We start from the raw sequence: 19,335 nt of genomic DNA on the forward strand, positions 1-19,335 counted from the left end.
CCGCCCCGCCGGCCTGATCGGGAAGGACATGGCAGGACAGACCTCGTTCGGTGGCTCACAGCCTCGGATTCTCGGCTCCTCGGCTAGCCGGCTGCCCCCATCTCTTTCCTGTCTGCTTTGCGTTAACGGCCTCAGTTCCCAGTTTTCCTGGTTTCTGGCTTTTGACCCTTTCTGTGCTCTCCAGGCCTGTGTTCCCCGGTTCCCTGTGGTTCTCCCCGCCTTGCGTTTCACTCCATGGCTTGCCCGGTCTCAGCCCTGTTTGCACAGATTCCTGCCTGGCTGCCTGACCCCAGGGTCCCTGCCCACCCCTCTCTGGGGCTCCCGCGCCTCTGTCCACTGTCACCCCGGGGTCTCCCAGGGCACGGCCTTGACCCCTCCTGCCCTGTGACAATCGTCTGCAGCCTGCATCTGGGTTTCAGGGCCGGCAAGCTGGCTGCAGAGCTGTGTAAACAAGATCTGCATGCGTCCCTATTTGGGCAACTCTGCGAGTGAAAAATCCTAAGTCAGAATCCCAAGAATGCAGAGTATCTGACAGTTCCTTAGGCGGAGTGTTCCTGCTGTAGCGAAACGTGTCACTGGGATGAAAGATAAAGAAGTGAGTTCATCCCAGGTGGACCAGCTGCTGAGAAAGCGGGGGTTTGTGCGTGCCTTCCAAGGTGTGACAAATGTTTATTTCTTATTTTACCATGAGGTGGCTTTCTTTGACTTGCTTAGAAGTGTGTGTGTGTGTTTTTTTTGTTTGTTTTTTTTTTTGCGGTGCGTGGGCCTCTCACTGCTGTGGCCTCTCCCGTTGCGGAGCACAGGCTCCCGATGCGTAGGCTCAGCGGCCATGGCTCATGGGCCCAGCTGCTCCGCGGCACGTGGGATCCTCCCGGACCGGGGCAGGAACCCGTGTCCCCTGCATCGGCAGGCGGACTCCCAACCACTGCGCCACCAGAGAAGCCCGTGTATTTTTTAATAACTGCACTTTAATGTTTCTTATGGCCTTTGGCTAGGTGATAATCATATTGAAAGTAGGTTGTGAGGTTTAGCAAGTAAGATACAGGATGCCCAGTTAAATTTAAATTTCACATAAGCAGCGAATAACTTTTGTTGGCGTGAATACGTCCCCAATATTGCCTGGGCATCCTGTATTTTATCTCGTAATTGGGGCTAATGCCGTACCCTGTATCTTCTCAACAGCAGTATCTGAACCCTGATCAGTAGCCAGGGTACGTTGAGTCCCCGCCTTATGCCAGTCAGTTAAGGATTCTGTCATTTAATCCCCCCTTTTCTCTTCCCTTTTACAAATGAGAAAACAGAGGCTTTGAGATGCCAAATGAGTCATCCAAAGTCAGGTCACCGATTAGTGACAGAACAGGGATTTTGACCTTTCTGACCCCAAAGTCGATACTCTTTCTTATAACGACTCCCACCCCATCAAATTCTCTGTCTTTCAGAAAAGTCCGGAACCCTCTCCCTCACTTCCCGGATACACATGCACTCCTAAAAGCACAGAGATACCCTATATGTCAATCCACAGGAGGCAGATCCTATGTACAGCTTTTTTTTTTTTTTTTTTAGTATTTATTTATTTATTTGGTTGCACTGGGTCTTTAGTTGCGGCACGTGGGCTCCTTAGTCATGGCTTGCGGGCTCCTTAGTTGTAGCATGCGAACTCTTAGTTGAGGCACGCATGTGGGAGCTAGTTCCCGGACCAGGGATCGAACCCAGGCCCCCTTCATTGGGAGTGCCGAGTTTTAACCACCGCACCACCAGGGAAGTCCCTGGACAGCTGTTTTTAAAGCTAGAAATGCTGAAATCCACACGGACAATCCAGGGTGGAGGTGGGCAAACTCTTAGACTCAATCAAATCCACTGCAGTCTGATTCCCAGGAGATAGCCGGTAATTTGGGGACTCAGAAAACCCACAGCAAACCACACCTTCGACACAGAGCCCTAAAAGGACAGCAAAGTCAAGAAGGGAATTAAAATATAAAAATTTTAAAACCCTGAAGCTTGAGATAATGACCCCAGAAATAAAGGTATTAAGCTGAAGTTAGACCACGCTAAGTAGACTAGAAATGGGTGTGTGCTGGTGACCGGTTTGCAAGGACAGCTCCCCGGGGAGCCCAGAGACCATCGGACAGGCTGAGAGTCTGCCTGTCTTGTCTGTGTTCGTCCACGCAGGGTCCCCGAGGCCAGAGGACAGTGGCCCACAGGATGGCTCATCCTGGGGCCTGGGCGCTTCAAAGGAGGGTGTTTACGATGGTGCCTGCTTGATCGTACAGTTGCCATCTTTATACCAGTGTTCGTGCTTCCGGACTCCAGCTTCGTGGGAGTATCATTGGCGCATAACATATGTAGGTTTCAGGTGTACAGTGTGTGATTGGATGCATGTAGATATTGCAGAATGCTTACCGCCAATGAGGTGAGGTAACACCTCCATCCCCTGACGTAATTGCGATTTTTGTGGTGATAACAGTTAAGCTCTACTTTCTGACCAACTCACAAGTATCGTTAATTATAGTCACCGCGCTGTGCTTTAGGTCCCCAGATCTGACTTCCCTTCTGGCTGGGAGTGTGTTTTACCATCACTAGTGCTAATTACAGAGTGTCTTCTGTGTGCTTCCTCTTGTGATCGGGGCCCTAGCCCTCTTTTTTGTTTGAATTTTAAACTAAATGGCCGGACAGAGAAGACATTTCATTCGGCGGTACCCTCAGCTTCAGGGCAAGGAGGAAGGCATTGGTGAAGAGAGCAGATCATCTTCTGTCTTTCCTGGGTCACTCCTCGGCTTTGCAAAGGGCAGATCTGGGTTTGAATCCTGCCTCGGCCAGTCACTGACCAGGAGATGTCAGGGCCTTGGTTTCCTCAGCTGAAAATCAGAAAAATAAAACCTTCCTCCCTCAAACTCTGCAAGGGCTCAGAGAGGTGTAAATTGCTTTGTACTATTGCTTGGTGGTTATTGTTACACAAAAGTCCAGCTTCCCTACTCTGACCCCAGGGTTCTTTTCTACCTGAAACATGTGTCTTCTAAAACAGCCCAATGTTAGGGCTGTTAGAGAACTGGAACAGATAATCAGTGTGATTGCCAAAATATTTGGGGAGTGTTCTCAGTTTTTTAAGTGGAAAAATATTCTGTTAACCTTAAAATACATCTCCATTTTTCTAGGCCTCCAAGCACACTGCAGTCATCATTTGTTTGACATTTAATGAGCATCTACTCTGTGCCATACATTATGCTCAGGAAGATAAACGTGGTCTTCCTGCTCTTAATGGCGTTTAATGGGTGATACATAGATTAAACAGAGTCACACAAACAAATATCTAATTATACTTGTGATCAGTGCTATGAGGAAGGAAGTTTGCGGGGGCGGCGGATTAGAGAGGCCTCTACCTGAGCATTACCTTTCCGAGTTAACTCTCCCTGCCCCACCCAGGAAAAAGGATTTCCTGCGAAAAGCAAAGCACATAAAAACAATCTAATGATGCAAAATGAAACCCAGTGTGGATTAGAAAGGAGAGACTTGCGTATGACGTTCCAGATCAGACCTTCCTTCATTCCTTGTTAATGGGCTCTGGCCCAGTACTTATTTTACTAACTGGCTAAGGGAGATCGTGTCCTCCTTGGACTTCTGACTCTATTTCAAGCGCAAACCTGGCTGCACTCAGCAGCACGGGTTTTAGCAGCCCGCAATTAGATGCCCAGCTTGAAGTCTAAGAGTCAGCACCAGGCAGCCCCTGGACCAGACCTAGGAAAACTGAATTGGCATCACCCACCGTGCCCAGCCTCCAAGATTTGCATGGGGCAGACAAGTGGTACCAGGGAAGCATGTCAGATGGTAGGAGAGTTTAGTAGGAGACAGGTCTGAATGGTTTCCAGGAGCTTCCAAGACCCTAAACATGGCGCCCCTCTTGGAGCCATCCTTCCTCGGCTATGACTCGAAAAGTCCAGAGAGAGGACGCAAACTTGCTTCAGCGGCTTCAGAGAGGATGGGGCCCGGTGTGAGCTCTTCCATGTTACAGCTCAGCTCTTGGACTCAGCTTGTAGCGGAGGCTTCTCTTGAGTCTTTTAATTGTGTGCTTTGTTTTTGACAGCGTGGCTTTTCCCCCGCAACATATGGTATTAGTCAGGTCTCTAGTTTCTCCCCCCACCCCCACCCCCCCGTCCCATTTCAGACGTTCTGTAGGCGCTACGGTGGGTTGGGAGCAATCCCGAGCTTAGTCTTGAATTCATCTTGGCTTTTAGGAGAGTAGGATAAAGTTACAGTGGTAAAGCATCCCCTTCCCTCAGCAAACCTCTTAGTTGGTCTTATTCTCTAGAAGTTGTGTAGAATAGGGTGGAAGGGCTGGTGATGGGGAAATTCTATCCTTTAAGTCAAAAGAGACCGGCAGTTTTCTCTTGGGGAAGGGTTTTTGTTTTTCAAATGGGTAATTGGACTGTAGTGATTTCATGACATCTGTTTAATGGTTTTTGCTTCTTTGTTTTACAGAAACAAACAGTGGTTTCTGTCAGAAAAGAGGTAATTAGTCTCCCAGTTTCAAGGGAAGTCTGATTTTTAATCCTCTGACAAATCATATGTACTTTGGCTTCTTGCTCTGCACTCAGTGATGAAATGAAAACCATGCGTAACGTTCAAACAGCTGTTTCCCAATTAACGGACGGCACAGAAGCCAAAGCATCTCATGTAAGATCTGGTCGGGGCTGACGCTGAGGCTCAGGGTGCGAGATGCCCTCCGAAGGCACAGAACTGGGGGGCGTGGAGCGGACGCATCCACCCTGGCCCCTGCTGCTACCGTTACAGGGCCGCTCAGCATCTGTCCAGGGTGACAAGCGACCTGTGTTGGCAAATCTTGTATCCGGGGTGCAAGACAGAGAGCCCTGGGAAGTGTTGGCCGTGAGGTTAGTTAGATCTGCTTCTGTGAGTCAGAGGCATTTGGGGGAAAAGCTAAGCTTCTGTGTCTATCCCATGTCTCACTTTAACGTACCTTAGAACTTTTCCCAGTTGGTGCCTTTTCCGAGACTAACACACGATGAGATGAGTGAAGGAGCCTCCTTATTTGGAGTTGGGGGCCACCCATCTGCTGCAGACCTGAGCCCTGCTGGTCCTGGGGTGGCCGGCTTGAGGGAACGGAATGGGGTGCTTTGATGGGAACATGGCTTCTGGTTTGGAGCCATACGTATGTGTCGGCATTGGCGACACCCCCGTGGGGCAGTTGGACATCTAACAACTGTTTCTCTTCCAGATCATGTATTACCGACAGGCCTTAATGAGGTCCACGGTGAAGTCTTCCGTGTCCCTTGGCGGGTATGTCCCTGCTTTGTTGGTCTTGGTGAGGTTTGCACAATAGTTAGGAGGGGAACTTCGCTTCAAGGCGAACTTGACAAGTCATAGGTTGACGTAAGAGCCTGAAGGACTCACGGGGACAAAAGCAGTCTCTTGGGGGTTTAGTTCCTGGTTCTTCACTCAGTGCTAGTCTCCAGGTCTCGGGCTAGGCAAAATCAGGGTTGGGTGAGGCCCTAGACAAGCCTGTCTGTGTGGATGGGAAAGTGGGAAGAGTCAGAAGTTCACCAGCTGGATTCTGTGTTCAATGTACTGATAAGTATCCGTTGTTAATGTTTGATTTAAAATCCCTTTGGGAGAAACTGGAAATTTATGTTTGATTCTTGAACGTTCAGGCTACTTTGATCCAGTCTCCCAGAGGGCATTATTTGGAAGACGTGAAAAGGTTTAGTGCCCCCCAAATGTAAGCAATTACCCTTTCAAAATGTGGAATTCCTTGGAGGCTCACCTTTCTAGCTCTGCAGTTTTTCTGCACACTTGAAAATGGACTTGGCTGATTTCTGGGGACACATGACATGACTAGTCGTTTACTCTGACCACAGGTACCGATCGGGGTGGGAGATACTGTGTTTTGTCCAGTGCCTCCCAATGCGGTTAGGGTTAGGCTCTTGTAAAAATCTTCAAATATCTTTTGACATCCTACCAAACCCGTAGTTTGCAAAACTACCACCTGCCCGAAAATACACGCCCTGACCTCACCCACCTTTTGCAGTGACCTCTGTCTGCGGCTGCTGAGTCACAGATGGGTCTGCACGGCACAGAACTGTAAACCGAGAGCTCTGGTGTATCTCTCGGGCATGGTCCTGCTCTATGAAACTCTCATGGCTGTGGGCAGACGCCTTACGTGTATACTACGGATGCAATCCCCACCTATAGGGTGAAGGCATGCCAGGTTTTTTCCAAAGTGCCAGATACCAGGACACGTGTTGACTCAGAAGGTCTAACCCGACTAGGAGGAATTAGCCCTTGCCCACATTTGTCTCAGTGAGACCCCCGCTGTGAATACTGGGTCTGAGTTCCCAAATGCAGGCATTATTTGACCAAGGGTGGACCCCAGGGTGGCACAACAGAATCTCACCGAGTCCGTGGCGACCTTATGCTTCCAAGATGGTGCCAAGACACCTGTTTGAACACGTGCAAACAGTCAGCTTTGCATTTTGAAAACTCATGATCAAATGTAAAGAGGCTGTATTTTAATGAAATACGTACGGAAAAGTTACAAAGAACTGGTTTGGGAGACGACGTTTCATTTCACAACTAGAATAGGACAGATCTTGATGAGGTTTCATTTCACAATTAGAATAGGGCAGATCTTGTTTAACACCTGCCAATCCCGAGGGCTGTTAGAGCGTTTTTCTAAGAAGACAGTAACAAGTATGTAACTAAATCCATCAAGTTGAAGGAGAGCAGGCTGGTCAATCAACCTGAGCGCTGATGTGGTCTCTGGGGTGTTGAACTTCTAGGAAATCGCTTTCCGTTTGCTTTTCAGGATCGTCAAGTACAGTGAGCAGTTTTCGTCCAACGACGCCATCATGTCGGGCTGCCTTCCTAGCAATCCTTGGGTAACGGATGACACCCAGTTCTGGGATTTAAATGCCAAACTGTATGTATTCGAGATACCGGGGTCCTTTTTATTTTTATTTTTTAAATTTTATTTATTTATTTATTTATGGCTGTGTTGGCTCTTCGTGTCTGTGCGAGGGCTTTCTCTAGCTGCGGCGAGTGGGGGCCACTCTTCATCGCGGTGCGCAGGCCTCCCACTATCGCGGCCTCTCTTGTTGCAGAGCACAGGCTCCAGACGCGCAGGCTCAGTAATTGTGGCTCACGGGGCTAGTTGCTCCGCGGCATGTGGGATCTTCCCAGATCAGGGCTCGAACCCGCGTCCCCTGCACTGGCAGGCAGATTCCCGACCACTGCGCCACCAGGGAAGCCCTCGGGGTCCTCTTAAAAGTAACTTTTTGAGTTAGAATTCACACACTGTATATTTCACCCATTTAAAGTGTACAGTTCAACGGTTTTTACTATATTCATAGAATTGTGCAGCCATCACCACAATTTTAAAATATTTTTATCACCCAAGTAAGAACCCCCCTACCCTTTAGCTATTACCCTCCAAATCCCCCTCCCCGCAAACCCTCCAGTCCTAGGCAACCGCTAAACCTTCTGTCTCTACAGGTTTGCCTATTCTGGACATTCATATCAATGGAATCATACAATATGTGGTCTTTTGTGATTAGCTTTTTTCACTTAGCATAATGCCTTCAAAGTTTATCTATGCTGAAGCAGGTATTCATACTCAATCCCGATTTATGGCTGAAAAATATTAATTTATATGCATATACCACATTTTGTTTATCCATTCATCAGTTGATGGACATTTGGCTTGTCTCTGCCATTTAGCGATTGTGAATAATGCTGCTATGAACATTCGTGTGCTAGTTTTTATGTGGACATATGTTTTTCATTTCTCTGGAGTATGTACCTAGGAATGGAACTGCTGGGTCAAGTGGTAACTCTGCTTTAACAATACGTAGATCGTTTTTTTTGCGGTACGCGGGCCTCTCACTGTCGCGGCCTCTCCCGTTGCGGAGCACAGGCTCCGGGCGCGCAGGCCCGGCGGCCACGGCTCACGGGCCCAGCCGCTCCGCGGCACGTGGGATCTTCCCGGACCGGGGCACGAACCCGCGTCCCCCGCATCGGCAGGCGGACTCTCAACCACTGCGCCACCAGGGAAGCCCATAGGTCGTTTCTGAAAAAAACCAATCATCTTCATGGCTTCGCACTCTTGACTTCTGACTAGAGTAAAAATAAGTTCCTGGAAGGCAGAGCCCTAAAGCTGCCTTGCGGAATTACACCACTCGCTCCTTTGCTGTTTATGAAATTTGAACAGTTGTTGCTGCTACCTGTGCCTGCATGAATCTGTCGTCTGGAAGAGGGGGCAAAGGCCAAGATGTAGGAGGGAAAAGCCCAAGCTGCATAGGGAGGAAGAAGACGGGGGCAGCTCAGGGAAAGCTGGAGCAGGAGGGGCAGAAGGGGCTGGAAGGAGCGTGTGAGGTGGGGGGGGCTGGAAAAACAGAGAGCGTCAGGTGCATGCCACAGCGGGGTCAGCGCCAAGGCCATCACCACCTAAGGCATGAGGAACACCCAGGTGGCACAGATCCGGCCAGGTGAGCAGGCGTAGCTGCGGAGGCCTTTCACCCCTCCGTGTGGCCCGCTATGGGCAGCGGACAGGTGAAGGAGGGCGCTCACCTGGAGTCGGGGGTCAACCGCAGAGCCCAAGACTCTAGAACCATCTTCTGGGGAGTCTTCCGGGGCCTCTAGTTATTAGGACGGTTTTCTGGAGCTTGTGTCTCTGTCGCAGTTATCAGAAGGGAGAGGCAGGCTGCACCTCCCTGTGCACAAGAAGTCGGCTCTTGTGGGGGAAAAGGCAGGGCCACCTGGCCAGGACAGGGACTGTCCTGAGAGGGTTTGGGAAGGAGGCGTGGATGCTGCTGGATGCTACGTGCAATGGAGAGTGGAGTATGGAAGCTTGAGGTAGAGATTTGCTGGTGGATCCGCGGCATGTGGGATCCTCCCGGACCGGGGCACGAACCCGTGTCCCCTGCATCGGCAGGTGGACTCTCAACCACTGCCACCAGGGAAGCCCATAGGTCGTTTCTGAAAAAAACCAATCATCTTCATGGCTTCGCACTCTTGACTTCTGACTAGAGTAAAAATAAGTTCCTGGAAGGCAGAGCCCTAAAGCTGCCTTGCGGAATTACACCACTCGCTCCTTTGCTGTTTATGAAATTTGAACAGTTGTTGCTGCTACCTGTGCCTGCATGAATCTGTCGTCTGGAAGAGGGGGCAAAGGCCAAGATGTAGGAGGGAAAAGCCCAAGCTGCATAGGGAGGAAGAAGACGGGGGCAGCTCAGGGAAAGCTGGAGCAGGAGGGGCAGAAGGGGCTGGAAGGAGCGTGTGAGGTGGGGGGGGCTGGAAAAACAGAGAGCGTCAGGTGCATGCCACAGCGGGGTCAGCGCCAAGGCCATCACCACCTAAGGCATGAGGAACACCCAGGTGGCACAGATCCGGCCAGGTGAGCAGGCGTAGCTGCGGAGGCCTTTCACCCCTCCGTGTGGCCCGCTATGGGCAGCGGACAGGTGAAGGAGGGCGCTCACCTGGAGTCGGGGGTCAACCGCAGAGCCCAAGACTCTAGAACCATCTTCTGGGGAGTCTTCCGGGGCCTCTAGTTATTAGGACGGTTTTCTGGAGCTTGTGTCTCTGTCGCAGTTATCAGAAGGGAGAGGCAGGCTGCACCTCCCTGTGCACAAGAAGTCGGCTCTTGTGGGGGAAAAGGCAGGGCCACCTGGCCAGGACAGGGACTGTCCTGAGAGGGTTTGGGAAGGAGGCGTGGATGCTGCTGGATGCTACGTGCAATGGAGAGTGGAGTATGGAAGCTTGAGGTAGAGATTTGCTGGTGGACGAAAGAGGTGATGCTTATGTAGGAGCCCTTGATCAGAGGGTACTGGGCGGATGCCAGATGAGCCCCACCCTCCAAAAATGGGAGGCTTCTTCTTAATGGTTTAGATTTTAGAACGGTATTAACATCACCTGGGAAGCTTAAACAAACAAAACAAAACAGGACTTCCCCGGTGGTCCAGTGGTAAAGACTCCGCGCTTCCAGTGCTGGGGACGCGGGTTCAAACCTTGGTCTGGGCACTAAGATCCCACATGCCACGCAGGGCGGCCAAACAAACAAAACAAAGCGGACGAAAACCCAGTATCCAGCCCTTACCTCCAAAGCCTCTTGTTAATTGGCCTGGCTTACCTCCTGAGCCCCGTTAGCCCACTGATTTCAGTGAGCAGCGAGGGTTCACGAGACTGGCTCGGAGCATCCGCTCCCAGGGTTGGCCATGGACCAGCCGCATCAACATCCTCCAGGAACTCATGGGAAATGCAAGCTCTTGGGCCGCACACGAGACTGAATCAGGAAGTTGGGGGATGGCACCCAGCAGTCCGTGTTTTAATGAGTCTCCCAGGGGATTCTGATGTCCGCTGAAGTTGGCACACCTGTTTGATGCCGGGCCCTGCTTCTTACTGTGTGGGCCCGGGCAAGGGTTTACCCTCTCTGAGCCTCCGTCGTCTTGGAAATACAGTGGGGACGATGCTATCCAGCTGGCCGTGTTCCCTCAGGGACCCAGCGATGGGTGTGTGTGTAAAGCACAGTGCGTCACAGATGGTGACTCCGTAAGTGGTAGCTGTTATTCCGGGATCCTTATTGTTTCCACGCTGACGTTAGGGAAGCGTAAGCTCGCCTGACCGACTTGAGATCCCACAGACATCACTTGTACCCAGTCATGGTTTCAGCTGTTGCACCAGTGGGCAACATGGTGTCTGGGACTTGGGAACCTCTGTTTCCCAGGGGCTGTGTTGGGTTATGGAGAATTCCATAAGGAATAGGAGAAAAGCCAACAGTTTTCTGGACTTTCTAGACCGTGAGACCCGCCCCATGCTAGCCGGGCTCGCATGTCCTTCCTGAGATCGAAGCGTGTTCAGAATGAGTGGCGGTGGAGTGGGCCTGGCATCGTAGGGGAGGCTCTGGGAGAGGGTGCACGGCCGGCAGCGCCTGTGGGGAGTCTGCCTGGGGGCACGGGGCCTGAAGGAGGGCAGGAAGGGTCACCAGATGTTCCCGTGGGAAAGGGGTGTTGAGGGGGTGGCAGTGGCCGCAGCACCCATCACCGGGGCCGTTCTGGGATTCTCTCTGGTCTGGTGTGGCAGGCTGGCCCCCTGGTCTCCACAGGCCTTCGAGGAGGCGTGCATGTCCCTCTGCCCTGAAGGGTTAGCATGAGGCTCTCTGCTGGGGGCCTCCGTACCCCCGCTGGGGAGTCCAGATCCTGAGACGAGGCCCAGGGACGTGTCTGAGGCTGCATTTTCCAAGCTAGGGGTTACTCGGCTTGTTTGTGCGGGTATGGAGGAGGGGAGGGTTGGGTCGTGCCCTGGGCGGGGGGACTCGCGGAGCTTAGCAGGGGCTGAGGCCCCCTCGCTGCACGCAGGCCCCCGGGTGCGGCCTGAGTGTCTGGAGCATTTACAAATCGTGGTCCTTGCAGGGTGGAATTCCCAACCAAGATGCGGGTGGAACGATGGGCTTTCAACTTCAGCGAGCTGATCCGAGACCCCAAGGGTCGACAGAGCTTCCAGTACTTTCTCAAGAAAGAATTCAGTGGTGAGTCTCTGAGTTTTTTAAATAAAATATTTGCTTTTAGAAATATTCCTGAATGTCTAGCCTAGGGCTCCGAGGTTGCTCGGCAGATGTTTCCATGGCTCTGCTTGGGCCGACTCTCATCCTGGACCCGGTCTCTCCATTGGCTCCCGGGGGCCCCGCGGTCGGGGGAGTTGCTTTGCTCACAGAATCCACGTGGACATGACTCAGGTTTCGAAGGCTCCATCCCCTCTGGCTGCCCTCACTGGCTCACCCTGATCCCTGGGTCTCCCACCCCCCGAGCTCCCGGGTCTGCTGCCACCATGTACCTGGTTTTCTTCAGCTCAGGGCTCCTCTGCCGTGGCCGCCCATTCAGTTCACCTGGATCCCATCCCCAGAGGCTTCTTTTTAATTGGTTTGGGGCGGAATCTCTGAAGTCTTGAAAACCCCCCAGGTGATTCTGAACATGCGGCCATGATCAAGAGCCACTGTCTCAGCTCCTGGTCTGCTTCCTTGGAGGATTTGAATGGAATGGATGGGGCCACATTTTATACCCCAGCTCTGGGCGGCTCATCATGGGAGGCCCCTGCAGCCTCGTAAATACACTGCAGTGGGAGACACCTGGGAAAAGCAAAAGGCCAGATCGGGACCAGCTTCCCTACAGGCGGAGCATTCCATGGGCTTCACCACCTTCCCTGAAAAGCTTACTTTTATGGGGTTCCTTTATTTCTCTCCAAGTCCCCAGTCGTGGGGAGCATAGCATTTGAGCCTTGACACAGCCTGGCTCCCCAAGACCCACTGGCCTGTGAGGTTGCACCTGAAAGTATCCCACGGGACTTGCCATAAGCCTGTTTGACGGCCGGATGCACAAATTACATGCTAAGACGGATTCTTGAAAATCGCTTTTTTCTGATTAAGCCTAATTGCCGCGAGGTGATAAAACCCAGAACAGTTGGATGGGAAAGGGAGCAGCTTTTAGAACAGGCCCGAAGCAACTGGTGAATAAGTGGATCTGGCGCCATCTAGTGGTCGGATAACAAAGTACACCCTGAGCTTATCCCACCCAGGCGTTACTTAGTGTTGGTAAGAATCCACCCCCAAGATTTCCCTGCGTTATTAAAAGAGCGCTACTGGTGATCTCAGGATGAGATTCCCGAGGCTTCCGGTACGAACAGAACGTGTAAATAATCAGTTCATTTAATTAAAATTTTAAAAATTGAGATATGCTTCACATGCTATAAATTCACAGACCGTATCATTCTCATGCCCTTTTAAAGTGTGCCATTCAGTGCTGTGTAGTAGATTCACAGAGTTGCACAACGATCACCACTATATAATTCTAGAAACTTTTCACCACCTCAAAAAGAAAGCCCTGACCCATAGAAGTCACTCCCTATTTCTCTGTCTTCCTCTGCTCCCAACTCCCCGGCCCACACCCCCAGCCCTAGGCAACCACTAATTTATTTTCTATTTTCATGGATTTGCCTGTTCTGGACATTTCCTCTAAATGGAATCATACCATATGTGGCTTTCTGTCCTCTTTCACTTAGCATAGTATTTTCAAAGTCCGTCCACGTTGGAGCATGTAACGATGCTTCAGTCCTTTTCATGACCAAATAATATTCCATTCTGTGAAGATACCACATTTTGTTTATCTACTCAGGTGGTGGACATTTGGGTTGTTTCAACTTTTTGGCTATTATGGGTAGTACTGCTATGAACATTCATGTACACATTTTTCTGCGCTCATTTTATTTTATTTTTTACCCTGGTAAAATATTCATAACGTAAGACTTACCATTTGAACCATTCTAAGTGTAGAGTTCAGTGAAATTAACATCATTGTGCACCTGTCACCACCATCGGCCCCCGGAACTTTTTTATCTTCCCAAACCGAAACTCTGTTCCCATTAAACACTAACTCCCCGCTCCTCCACTCCCCGCCAGCTCCTGGGAACCATTCTACTTTCTGTTTCTATGAACTTGACGACTCTGGGGACCACATATAAACGGAATCAGACTGTATTTGTCCTTCTGCGTCTGGCTTATTTCACTGTGCATGCTCTCTTCAGGGTTCATCCACATTGTAGCTATGTCAGAATCTCCTTCCTTTTTAAGGCTGAATAACACTCATTGTATGTATGCACCACATTTTGTTTATCCATTCATCTGCTGATGAACGTGTGGGTTGTTTCCGCCTTTTGACTAGTGTGAATAATTGCTCATTTAATTTTACCCTTAAGCAATTAACCATCTTGCCGTGGGCAAGGTAGTCTGTAGGGCACTTGCTGTAAGACCAATGGCTGTCACTTAAGAGCACTGCTGGCCTCTTTACTCACGCTTGTGAATTTGGTCCCAAGAACACCCTGAATTTCACGCTGAAGAGGAAAGATCTCTATAGAGTTATGGGACAGAGGTCAACTAGCTCTGGATCGTGCAAACTCTTCCAGTCTGAAATACCTGGGAGCCTTCCAGAGAATACTGGGAATGGAGAGGAGGGGATGGTCTGGTCCATTTCCGCCCACCATGGCATTCCGTGACTCACCTCCCCCCTGCCCCACATGCACACAAAGGCACACACACACATGCACACACGCGGATACACAGACACGTGCGCACGCACAATGTACACACATACACACGCACACGTAAGCTCTTGCTCTTCCACTGGAGTGACCCCGTTTATTTTCTCAGGCGAAAACTGGCCACCTGGGATGGCGCACCGAGGTGTTCCCGCTACTGGGGGCTGGGAGAATCCCCCTTCCAGTTAGGGAAGTTGGAAGGAAACGGGGTGGGGCAGAAGCTGGCTTTCCTCCTGGGCCCAGAGGCGCAGACTCTCCGGCTCAGGTGACCAGGCCTTCCTGAGAGCCAGCCCGTCAGCATCGCTGCTCCGGCAGCGTCTCCGTGAGGGTCTTTGGCTGGAATACGCCCCGCGAGGAGCCCTAAGAGACGGGCTCTCTGTGCACAAAGGAGGTGGGAGTCACGTGCGTCATCGACCAGGCGCAAAGTCACCAGGACCCTTCACGGAGAAAACCTACAGAGCAGCGACGCATGCGTCCCAGCCTAATCAGATGTCACTTGTCCAAGCAAGGTGTGCGACCTCCTGGATGGAGAGGAACGAGGCCGCCTCTGGTGGTTCATCTGAGCCCTGACTTGTGTGCCCCGGGGGAAAGCGCAGGTTCCCGGCAGACACGTGGGCTGCACACACAGGGCACGTGCCCCCCTGAAGCACGTAGGTGCGCTCACTGGGGTAACAAGCCTCTCCGGGCCCTGGACGGAGGACGTGTGGTCTCGCCCCCGCCGTAGTCGCTGCTCCAGGATGGGATGTACCCCAGCTGACCCGTTTCTCTTCTTTCCTCCCTTCCCCTCCCATCTGAAATCCTGTCCGGCTGTCCCCGTGGACCCTCCCCCACCTCCACCGATCCCTCCCCCCCCCCCCCCCCCCCCTCTCCAAGCCAGGCTTTCAATCAGATGCCTTCTGTCAGCTTGCTTATATCTTCAGATTGGTCTAAACGCCTAGCTCCAGTGTAAGGTATAATAAGGCCCTCCAAATCTGTAAGAGCAAAGATGCAAAGCACAAAGTCAGGGTAAGTGGAAGGAAGCTGAGGAGGGGGTGTTCTTCACAGACCCCGGACAGCCATTCTCCTGGATACTTTCTTCTCACTCAGACCACACTCAGACCCTTCTCATCACAGATCCTTCCAGCCTCCTTGGCAGGCTCTGGGGAGCTGCACAGAAGCACTGCTTGTCCAAACATCATTCTACACATGGCACAATTCCCTGGACCCTCCTACCCAGAGTGGGGTCCTCAGGTTACCATCAGCCTCACCTGGAGGTTGGTTAGAAATGCAGAATCATGATGCCCAGGTGTTTCACAGGCACATGGAAAGTTTTACAGGCACTGCCTGGGGGCCTCCTGGAGCATCCTCCTAACTGGACACATGTGCCTCCTTCAAGGTCCTCCAGCAGAGAAGGATGGACAATCGGTGAATCATGAAGTGACAAAGCCCCTCCTCTCACAGCACCCCCAGGTCACGGCCTGGGTGTGGATAAAAGGCACTTTGGACTATATCGCGTCCCCTCACCTCACCTCGCGCTGTGGACACCTCACCCCTGCTCCGGGAGGCTGGAGGTCCTGGGAGAAAGCTGGGGGAGGGTCAGCCCACCCACTTTTTGCTCTCTCTCTGCCAGAGGTTGGGAATTCCAAAGTCAAACACAAGTTCACATTCCCGATGCTGGCAGGGCTGTTTTCTTGCTTCTAGGAAATGTTGCTTGACGGCCTGTTCAAATGCTTTAGTGTCTCCTAAAAAAAGGACCACTTTCACCCCAGGGGACCCAACCCACGACTGTCAACCCCTCGCTCCCAAGCAGCTGTGAACTTTTCATTCACTGACCTGGTCTGGCTACTTTTGCTGACGTCTTCCTCCCCGTCTCAGGCTGTTCCTGGCCCCAGGGGCGAGGCGGTGGATAAACATAGACGGCAAAACCATGGACATCACAGTCAAGGGGCTGAAGCATCCCCACCGCTACGTGCTGGACGCCGCGCAGACCCATATCTACATGCTCATGAAGAAGGTAGGCGGGGCCGTGGCGAGGGTGCGCGGAGACCCGGAAGCGCTTCCCTCCCCAGGTACCGGGAGGGTTCTTTAGATGTGGGGAAAAGGGAGAGAATGCGTGGTTACTGCTTTGCGGTGTTAGATGCAGGGCTGTCAGCTGTCTCTGCCTCCTGCCTGCTGGGCTGCCCCTCCTTGTGCTCCTGGGCCTTCTGGCCAGGGAGGGCTGCCTGCAGAGGCTGTGTGCCCTGTTTTGTTTTGTTTTTTTTAATCTATTTTTAAAATTTATTTATTATTTTTGGCTGTGTTGGGTCTTTGTTACTGCGCGCGGGCTTTCTCTAGTTGCTGCGAGCGGGGGCTACTCTTTGTTGCGGTGCGCAGGCTTCTCATTGCGGTGGCTTCTCTGTTGCGGAGCACGGGCTCTAGGCACGTGGGCTCAGTAGTTGTGGCACGTGGGCTCAGTAGTTGTGGCTCGCGGGCTCTAGAGCACAGGCTCAGCAGTTCTGGCACACGGGCTTAGTTGCTCCGCGGCATGTGGGATCTTCCAGGACCAGGGCTCGAACCCGTGTCCCCTGCGTTGGCAGGCGGACTCCCAACCACTGCGCCACCAGGGAAGCCCCTGCGTGCCTTCTTAAGGCTTCTCACTCTGCAGTCGTCGTATAGACCGTCATGACATAGTAGCTGCACCAATGTACATTCCCCCCCACCGTGTAGGAGGGTTCCCTTTTCTCCACGCCCTCTCCAGCATTTGTTATCTGTAGACTTTTTGAGGATGGCCATTCTGACCGGTGTGAGGTGATACCTCACGGTGGTCCTGATTTGCATTCTCTAATGATTAGCGACGTGGAGCAGCTTTTCATGTCCCTGTTGGCCATCTGTGTGCCTTCTTTGGAGAAATGTCTATTTAGGTCTTCTGTCCACAGTTCTCACGACTTTGACTGCTGCTACTTAGTCTTTAGAATGGTACCGTTTCAATAAATTTTTTTAAATTCTCAGTTGGTTGTTGAGAAGTTCTCCTAGATGTTTCTGTGGGCTTGGTCCCACGTATGTTACGACTAGAGTTTGCAGTCGGCTTGCGGGGAAGCAGGCGTTCAGGAAGCGGCTTCCCTGAACCTGCCGAGGGTCCCAGCAAATAGCCACACAAGAGGAGTCTGAGCCTGGGGCTTGTTTTGGTTGGGCTGGGTTTGGTATCCTCTTGCCTTTCTACTGAAATTCAGGGGAGAAGGGCTTGTGAGTGGGCTTCGAAGTGGAGGTAGTGGGTGGGCAAGGTTGGAAGCAAGGGTCTGCTGTTCCGTGCGTACTTTGCTGAAGAGCCCTCGAGATTCTTTGGGCGCGGCTGTGGACCAGGGTTCTCTAGCGTGAAGGGCGGCAGCGTCTGGCCAAGACTCAGCATGTCCCACCCCTCGGGTCTCTGAGAATGTGCATTTCTAGCAAGTGGCCAGGTGAAATGGATGCTGCCGGCATGGGGACCACACTTGAGCACCGTGGCTTCAGACACACATCTGAGTGCCTTGCACACAAGGATACAAATCCTCTTAACTTTGCAATCTCACTGCCGAGGGAAGGCTGGGGAAACGGCCAGTGTATTCGTTTGATGTGACACTTTCCCTCTCATAATAGCTGTTTTTCTCTTGTTCCCGCTAGGACTCTTATGCCCGCTACTTGAAATCCCCAGTCTATAAGGAAATGCTGGCCAGAGCGGTTGAACCTCAGGAAACCACCAAGAGAAGGCAAGAGGAATGGGTTGCAGTCACTCATCGCCTGCTGCTTTGTTTACAGGGAAAGGAGGGTCTCTTTCAGCCAAATGGCTACTATCAAGATATTTGCTGGATGAAAACACTTGGGGACTGGGAAGTGTTTCTCGCCATGCTCTGAAATCATGCTGGCAAGATGCACACAGTAATTACCGCCAGCAACTTTTGTTTCCCTAACACGGGTTTCCAAGAGTTTTGATTATGAGCTGGGATAATGACAAGTTTATTGCAAATGGAAGCTGCGCCCTGGCAATGTCCTCTGTAATGGCCTAAGACCGCAGAGAGGAGAGCAGATCGCACCCCAAGAAAGATACAGGCTCTTAGGGAAAATGTTCAGGGAAACTTGAAGTATTCTTGCCGACCCCGGCGGACCGTCTTCTTTATTCATTCTCACCTTCCTCGTTGGAGCTATTGCGCATCCCATCTGGCAGAGCCCTTGGGCAAAGGCTGAAATGTTCTGAGGGGCAGTTTGAACTCCTTGTTTGGGGGAAAAAGAAAACTCGACAGGGACTGAAGGTTCAAAAGAGTAGCCAAACGACAGCTCGAACAAAGACGCAGGACTTTGGCGGAGGTTTTCCCAGCGCCAGCGCATGTCCTGTCCGCCCCTCCCCCGGCCCTCCCCCCCTTAGTAGATGTTCCCCGCCCCGTTTGCCAGCTCAGCCCACGCTGGGCTCTTTTTCCAGAGTCTCCAGTCAATTCAAAAGAGGGGTGGTTGGACCAGAGCCTTTGTCAGAGGAGCTTAAAAAAAAAACCCAACTTGGTTTCATTCTTGAGGATAATGGCCCTGTTATGAAAAGGAGAGAAAGGAGGTCTTTGTGGTGCCATTCTTCTAGGTTCACGGGGTAAGGAAGGGAGTTCAGTGTCCCTGGGGACTTGAAAGCTTTTCTTTAAGCCACAAGAAAGGGCCATAATAGCTCCAGAAGTTCTGCCAGAAAGTAGTGGGGAAGGGAGGGGAGCTTCGTATGTCTCTCTCCAGATGTTTTCTAAGTTGGCACAGACCTGAGAAATCAGCTGAGATCTTTTGTGGGGCAACCGGGTGCTTGGCTGGGGCGGCGCTAGACCACAGGTGCAGTGCTCGGCTGTGAGGTCGGGTACCGCTGTCCGGTGATGCTGTCACCGCTACCGGGAGTGAGAACACCCCCGTGGGACGTGGGAAGCCCGGCCTGGAACTATATGGGGATGGCAGGGCGGGTATGAGTTTGTCCCGTGACTCTCAGGCGTGAGACAGCGCACAAAACGTCATTTTTCCGGAACAAGTTAAATGGCGCTCCAGGCAGGCAGCGCTGGTGGGAGCCCTGACTTATGGGTAGGGGAGCCCTCCTCCTCCCTAGGGTGGATGCTAGAGTTCCAGGGGCTTACGTGGTCCTGAAATTTGGGGAGGTCCTAGGTTTCAAGTCTCCCCTTGCTGCTGAAATGCTTATCTTCCAAGCCTGCTCTCCGTCGCCTGCCTCACTCAGAGCTTTGTCGTGGCTCCCGAGGTCGTGGTGGAGAGTTTGGGGTCGGGGATCCGCGACTGGCTTTTGTG

The 19,335-nt window shown here is 52.0% G+C and overlaps 1 protein-coding gene across 1 annotated transcript in view; it reads left to right on the forward strand.

The window, feature by feature from the left end:
* Positions 1 to 19,335, forward strand: part of RGS9 (regulator of G protein signaling 9) — a 56,910-nt gene that overhangs the window by 36,580 nt on the left and 995 nt on the right. Inside the window, exons 10-16 of the mRNA XM_007455282.1 lie at positions 4,474 to 4,503; positions 5,228 to 5,289; positions 6,815 to 6,928; positions 11,412 to 11,539; positions 15,461 to 15,659; positions 15,940 to 16,078; positions 17,701 to 17,786. Coding sequence (XP_007455344.1) covers positions 4,474 to 4,503; positions 5,228 to 5,289; positions 6,815 to 6,928; positions 11,412 to 11,539; positions 15,461 to 15,659; positions 15,940 to 16,078; positions 17,701 to 17,786 — 758 coding nt within the window. The remainder of the gene's footprint in view (positions 1 to 4,473; positions 4,504 to 5,227; positions 5,290 to 6,814; positions 6,929 to 11,411; positions 11,540 to 15,460; positions 15,660 to 15,939; positions 16,079 to 17,700; positions 17,787 to 19,335) is intronic.

This window comes from Lipotes vexillifer, unplaced genomic scaffold (genome assembly GCF_000442215.2).
Source record: "Lipotes vexillifer unplaced genomic scaffold, Lipotes_vexillifer_v1.1 scaffold664, whole genome shotgun sequence".
In the NCBI taxonomy this organism is placed as follows: domain Eukaryota; kingdom Metazoa; phylum Chordata; class Mammalia; order Artiodactyla; family Lipotidae; genus Lipotes; species Lipotes vexillifer.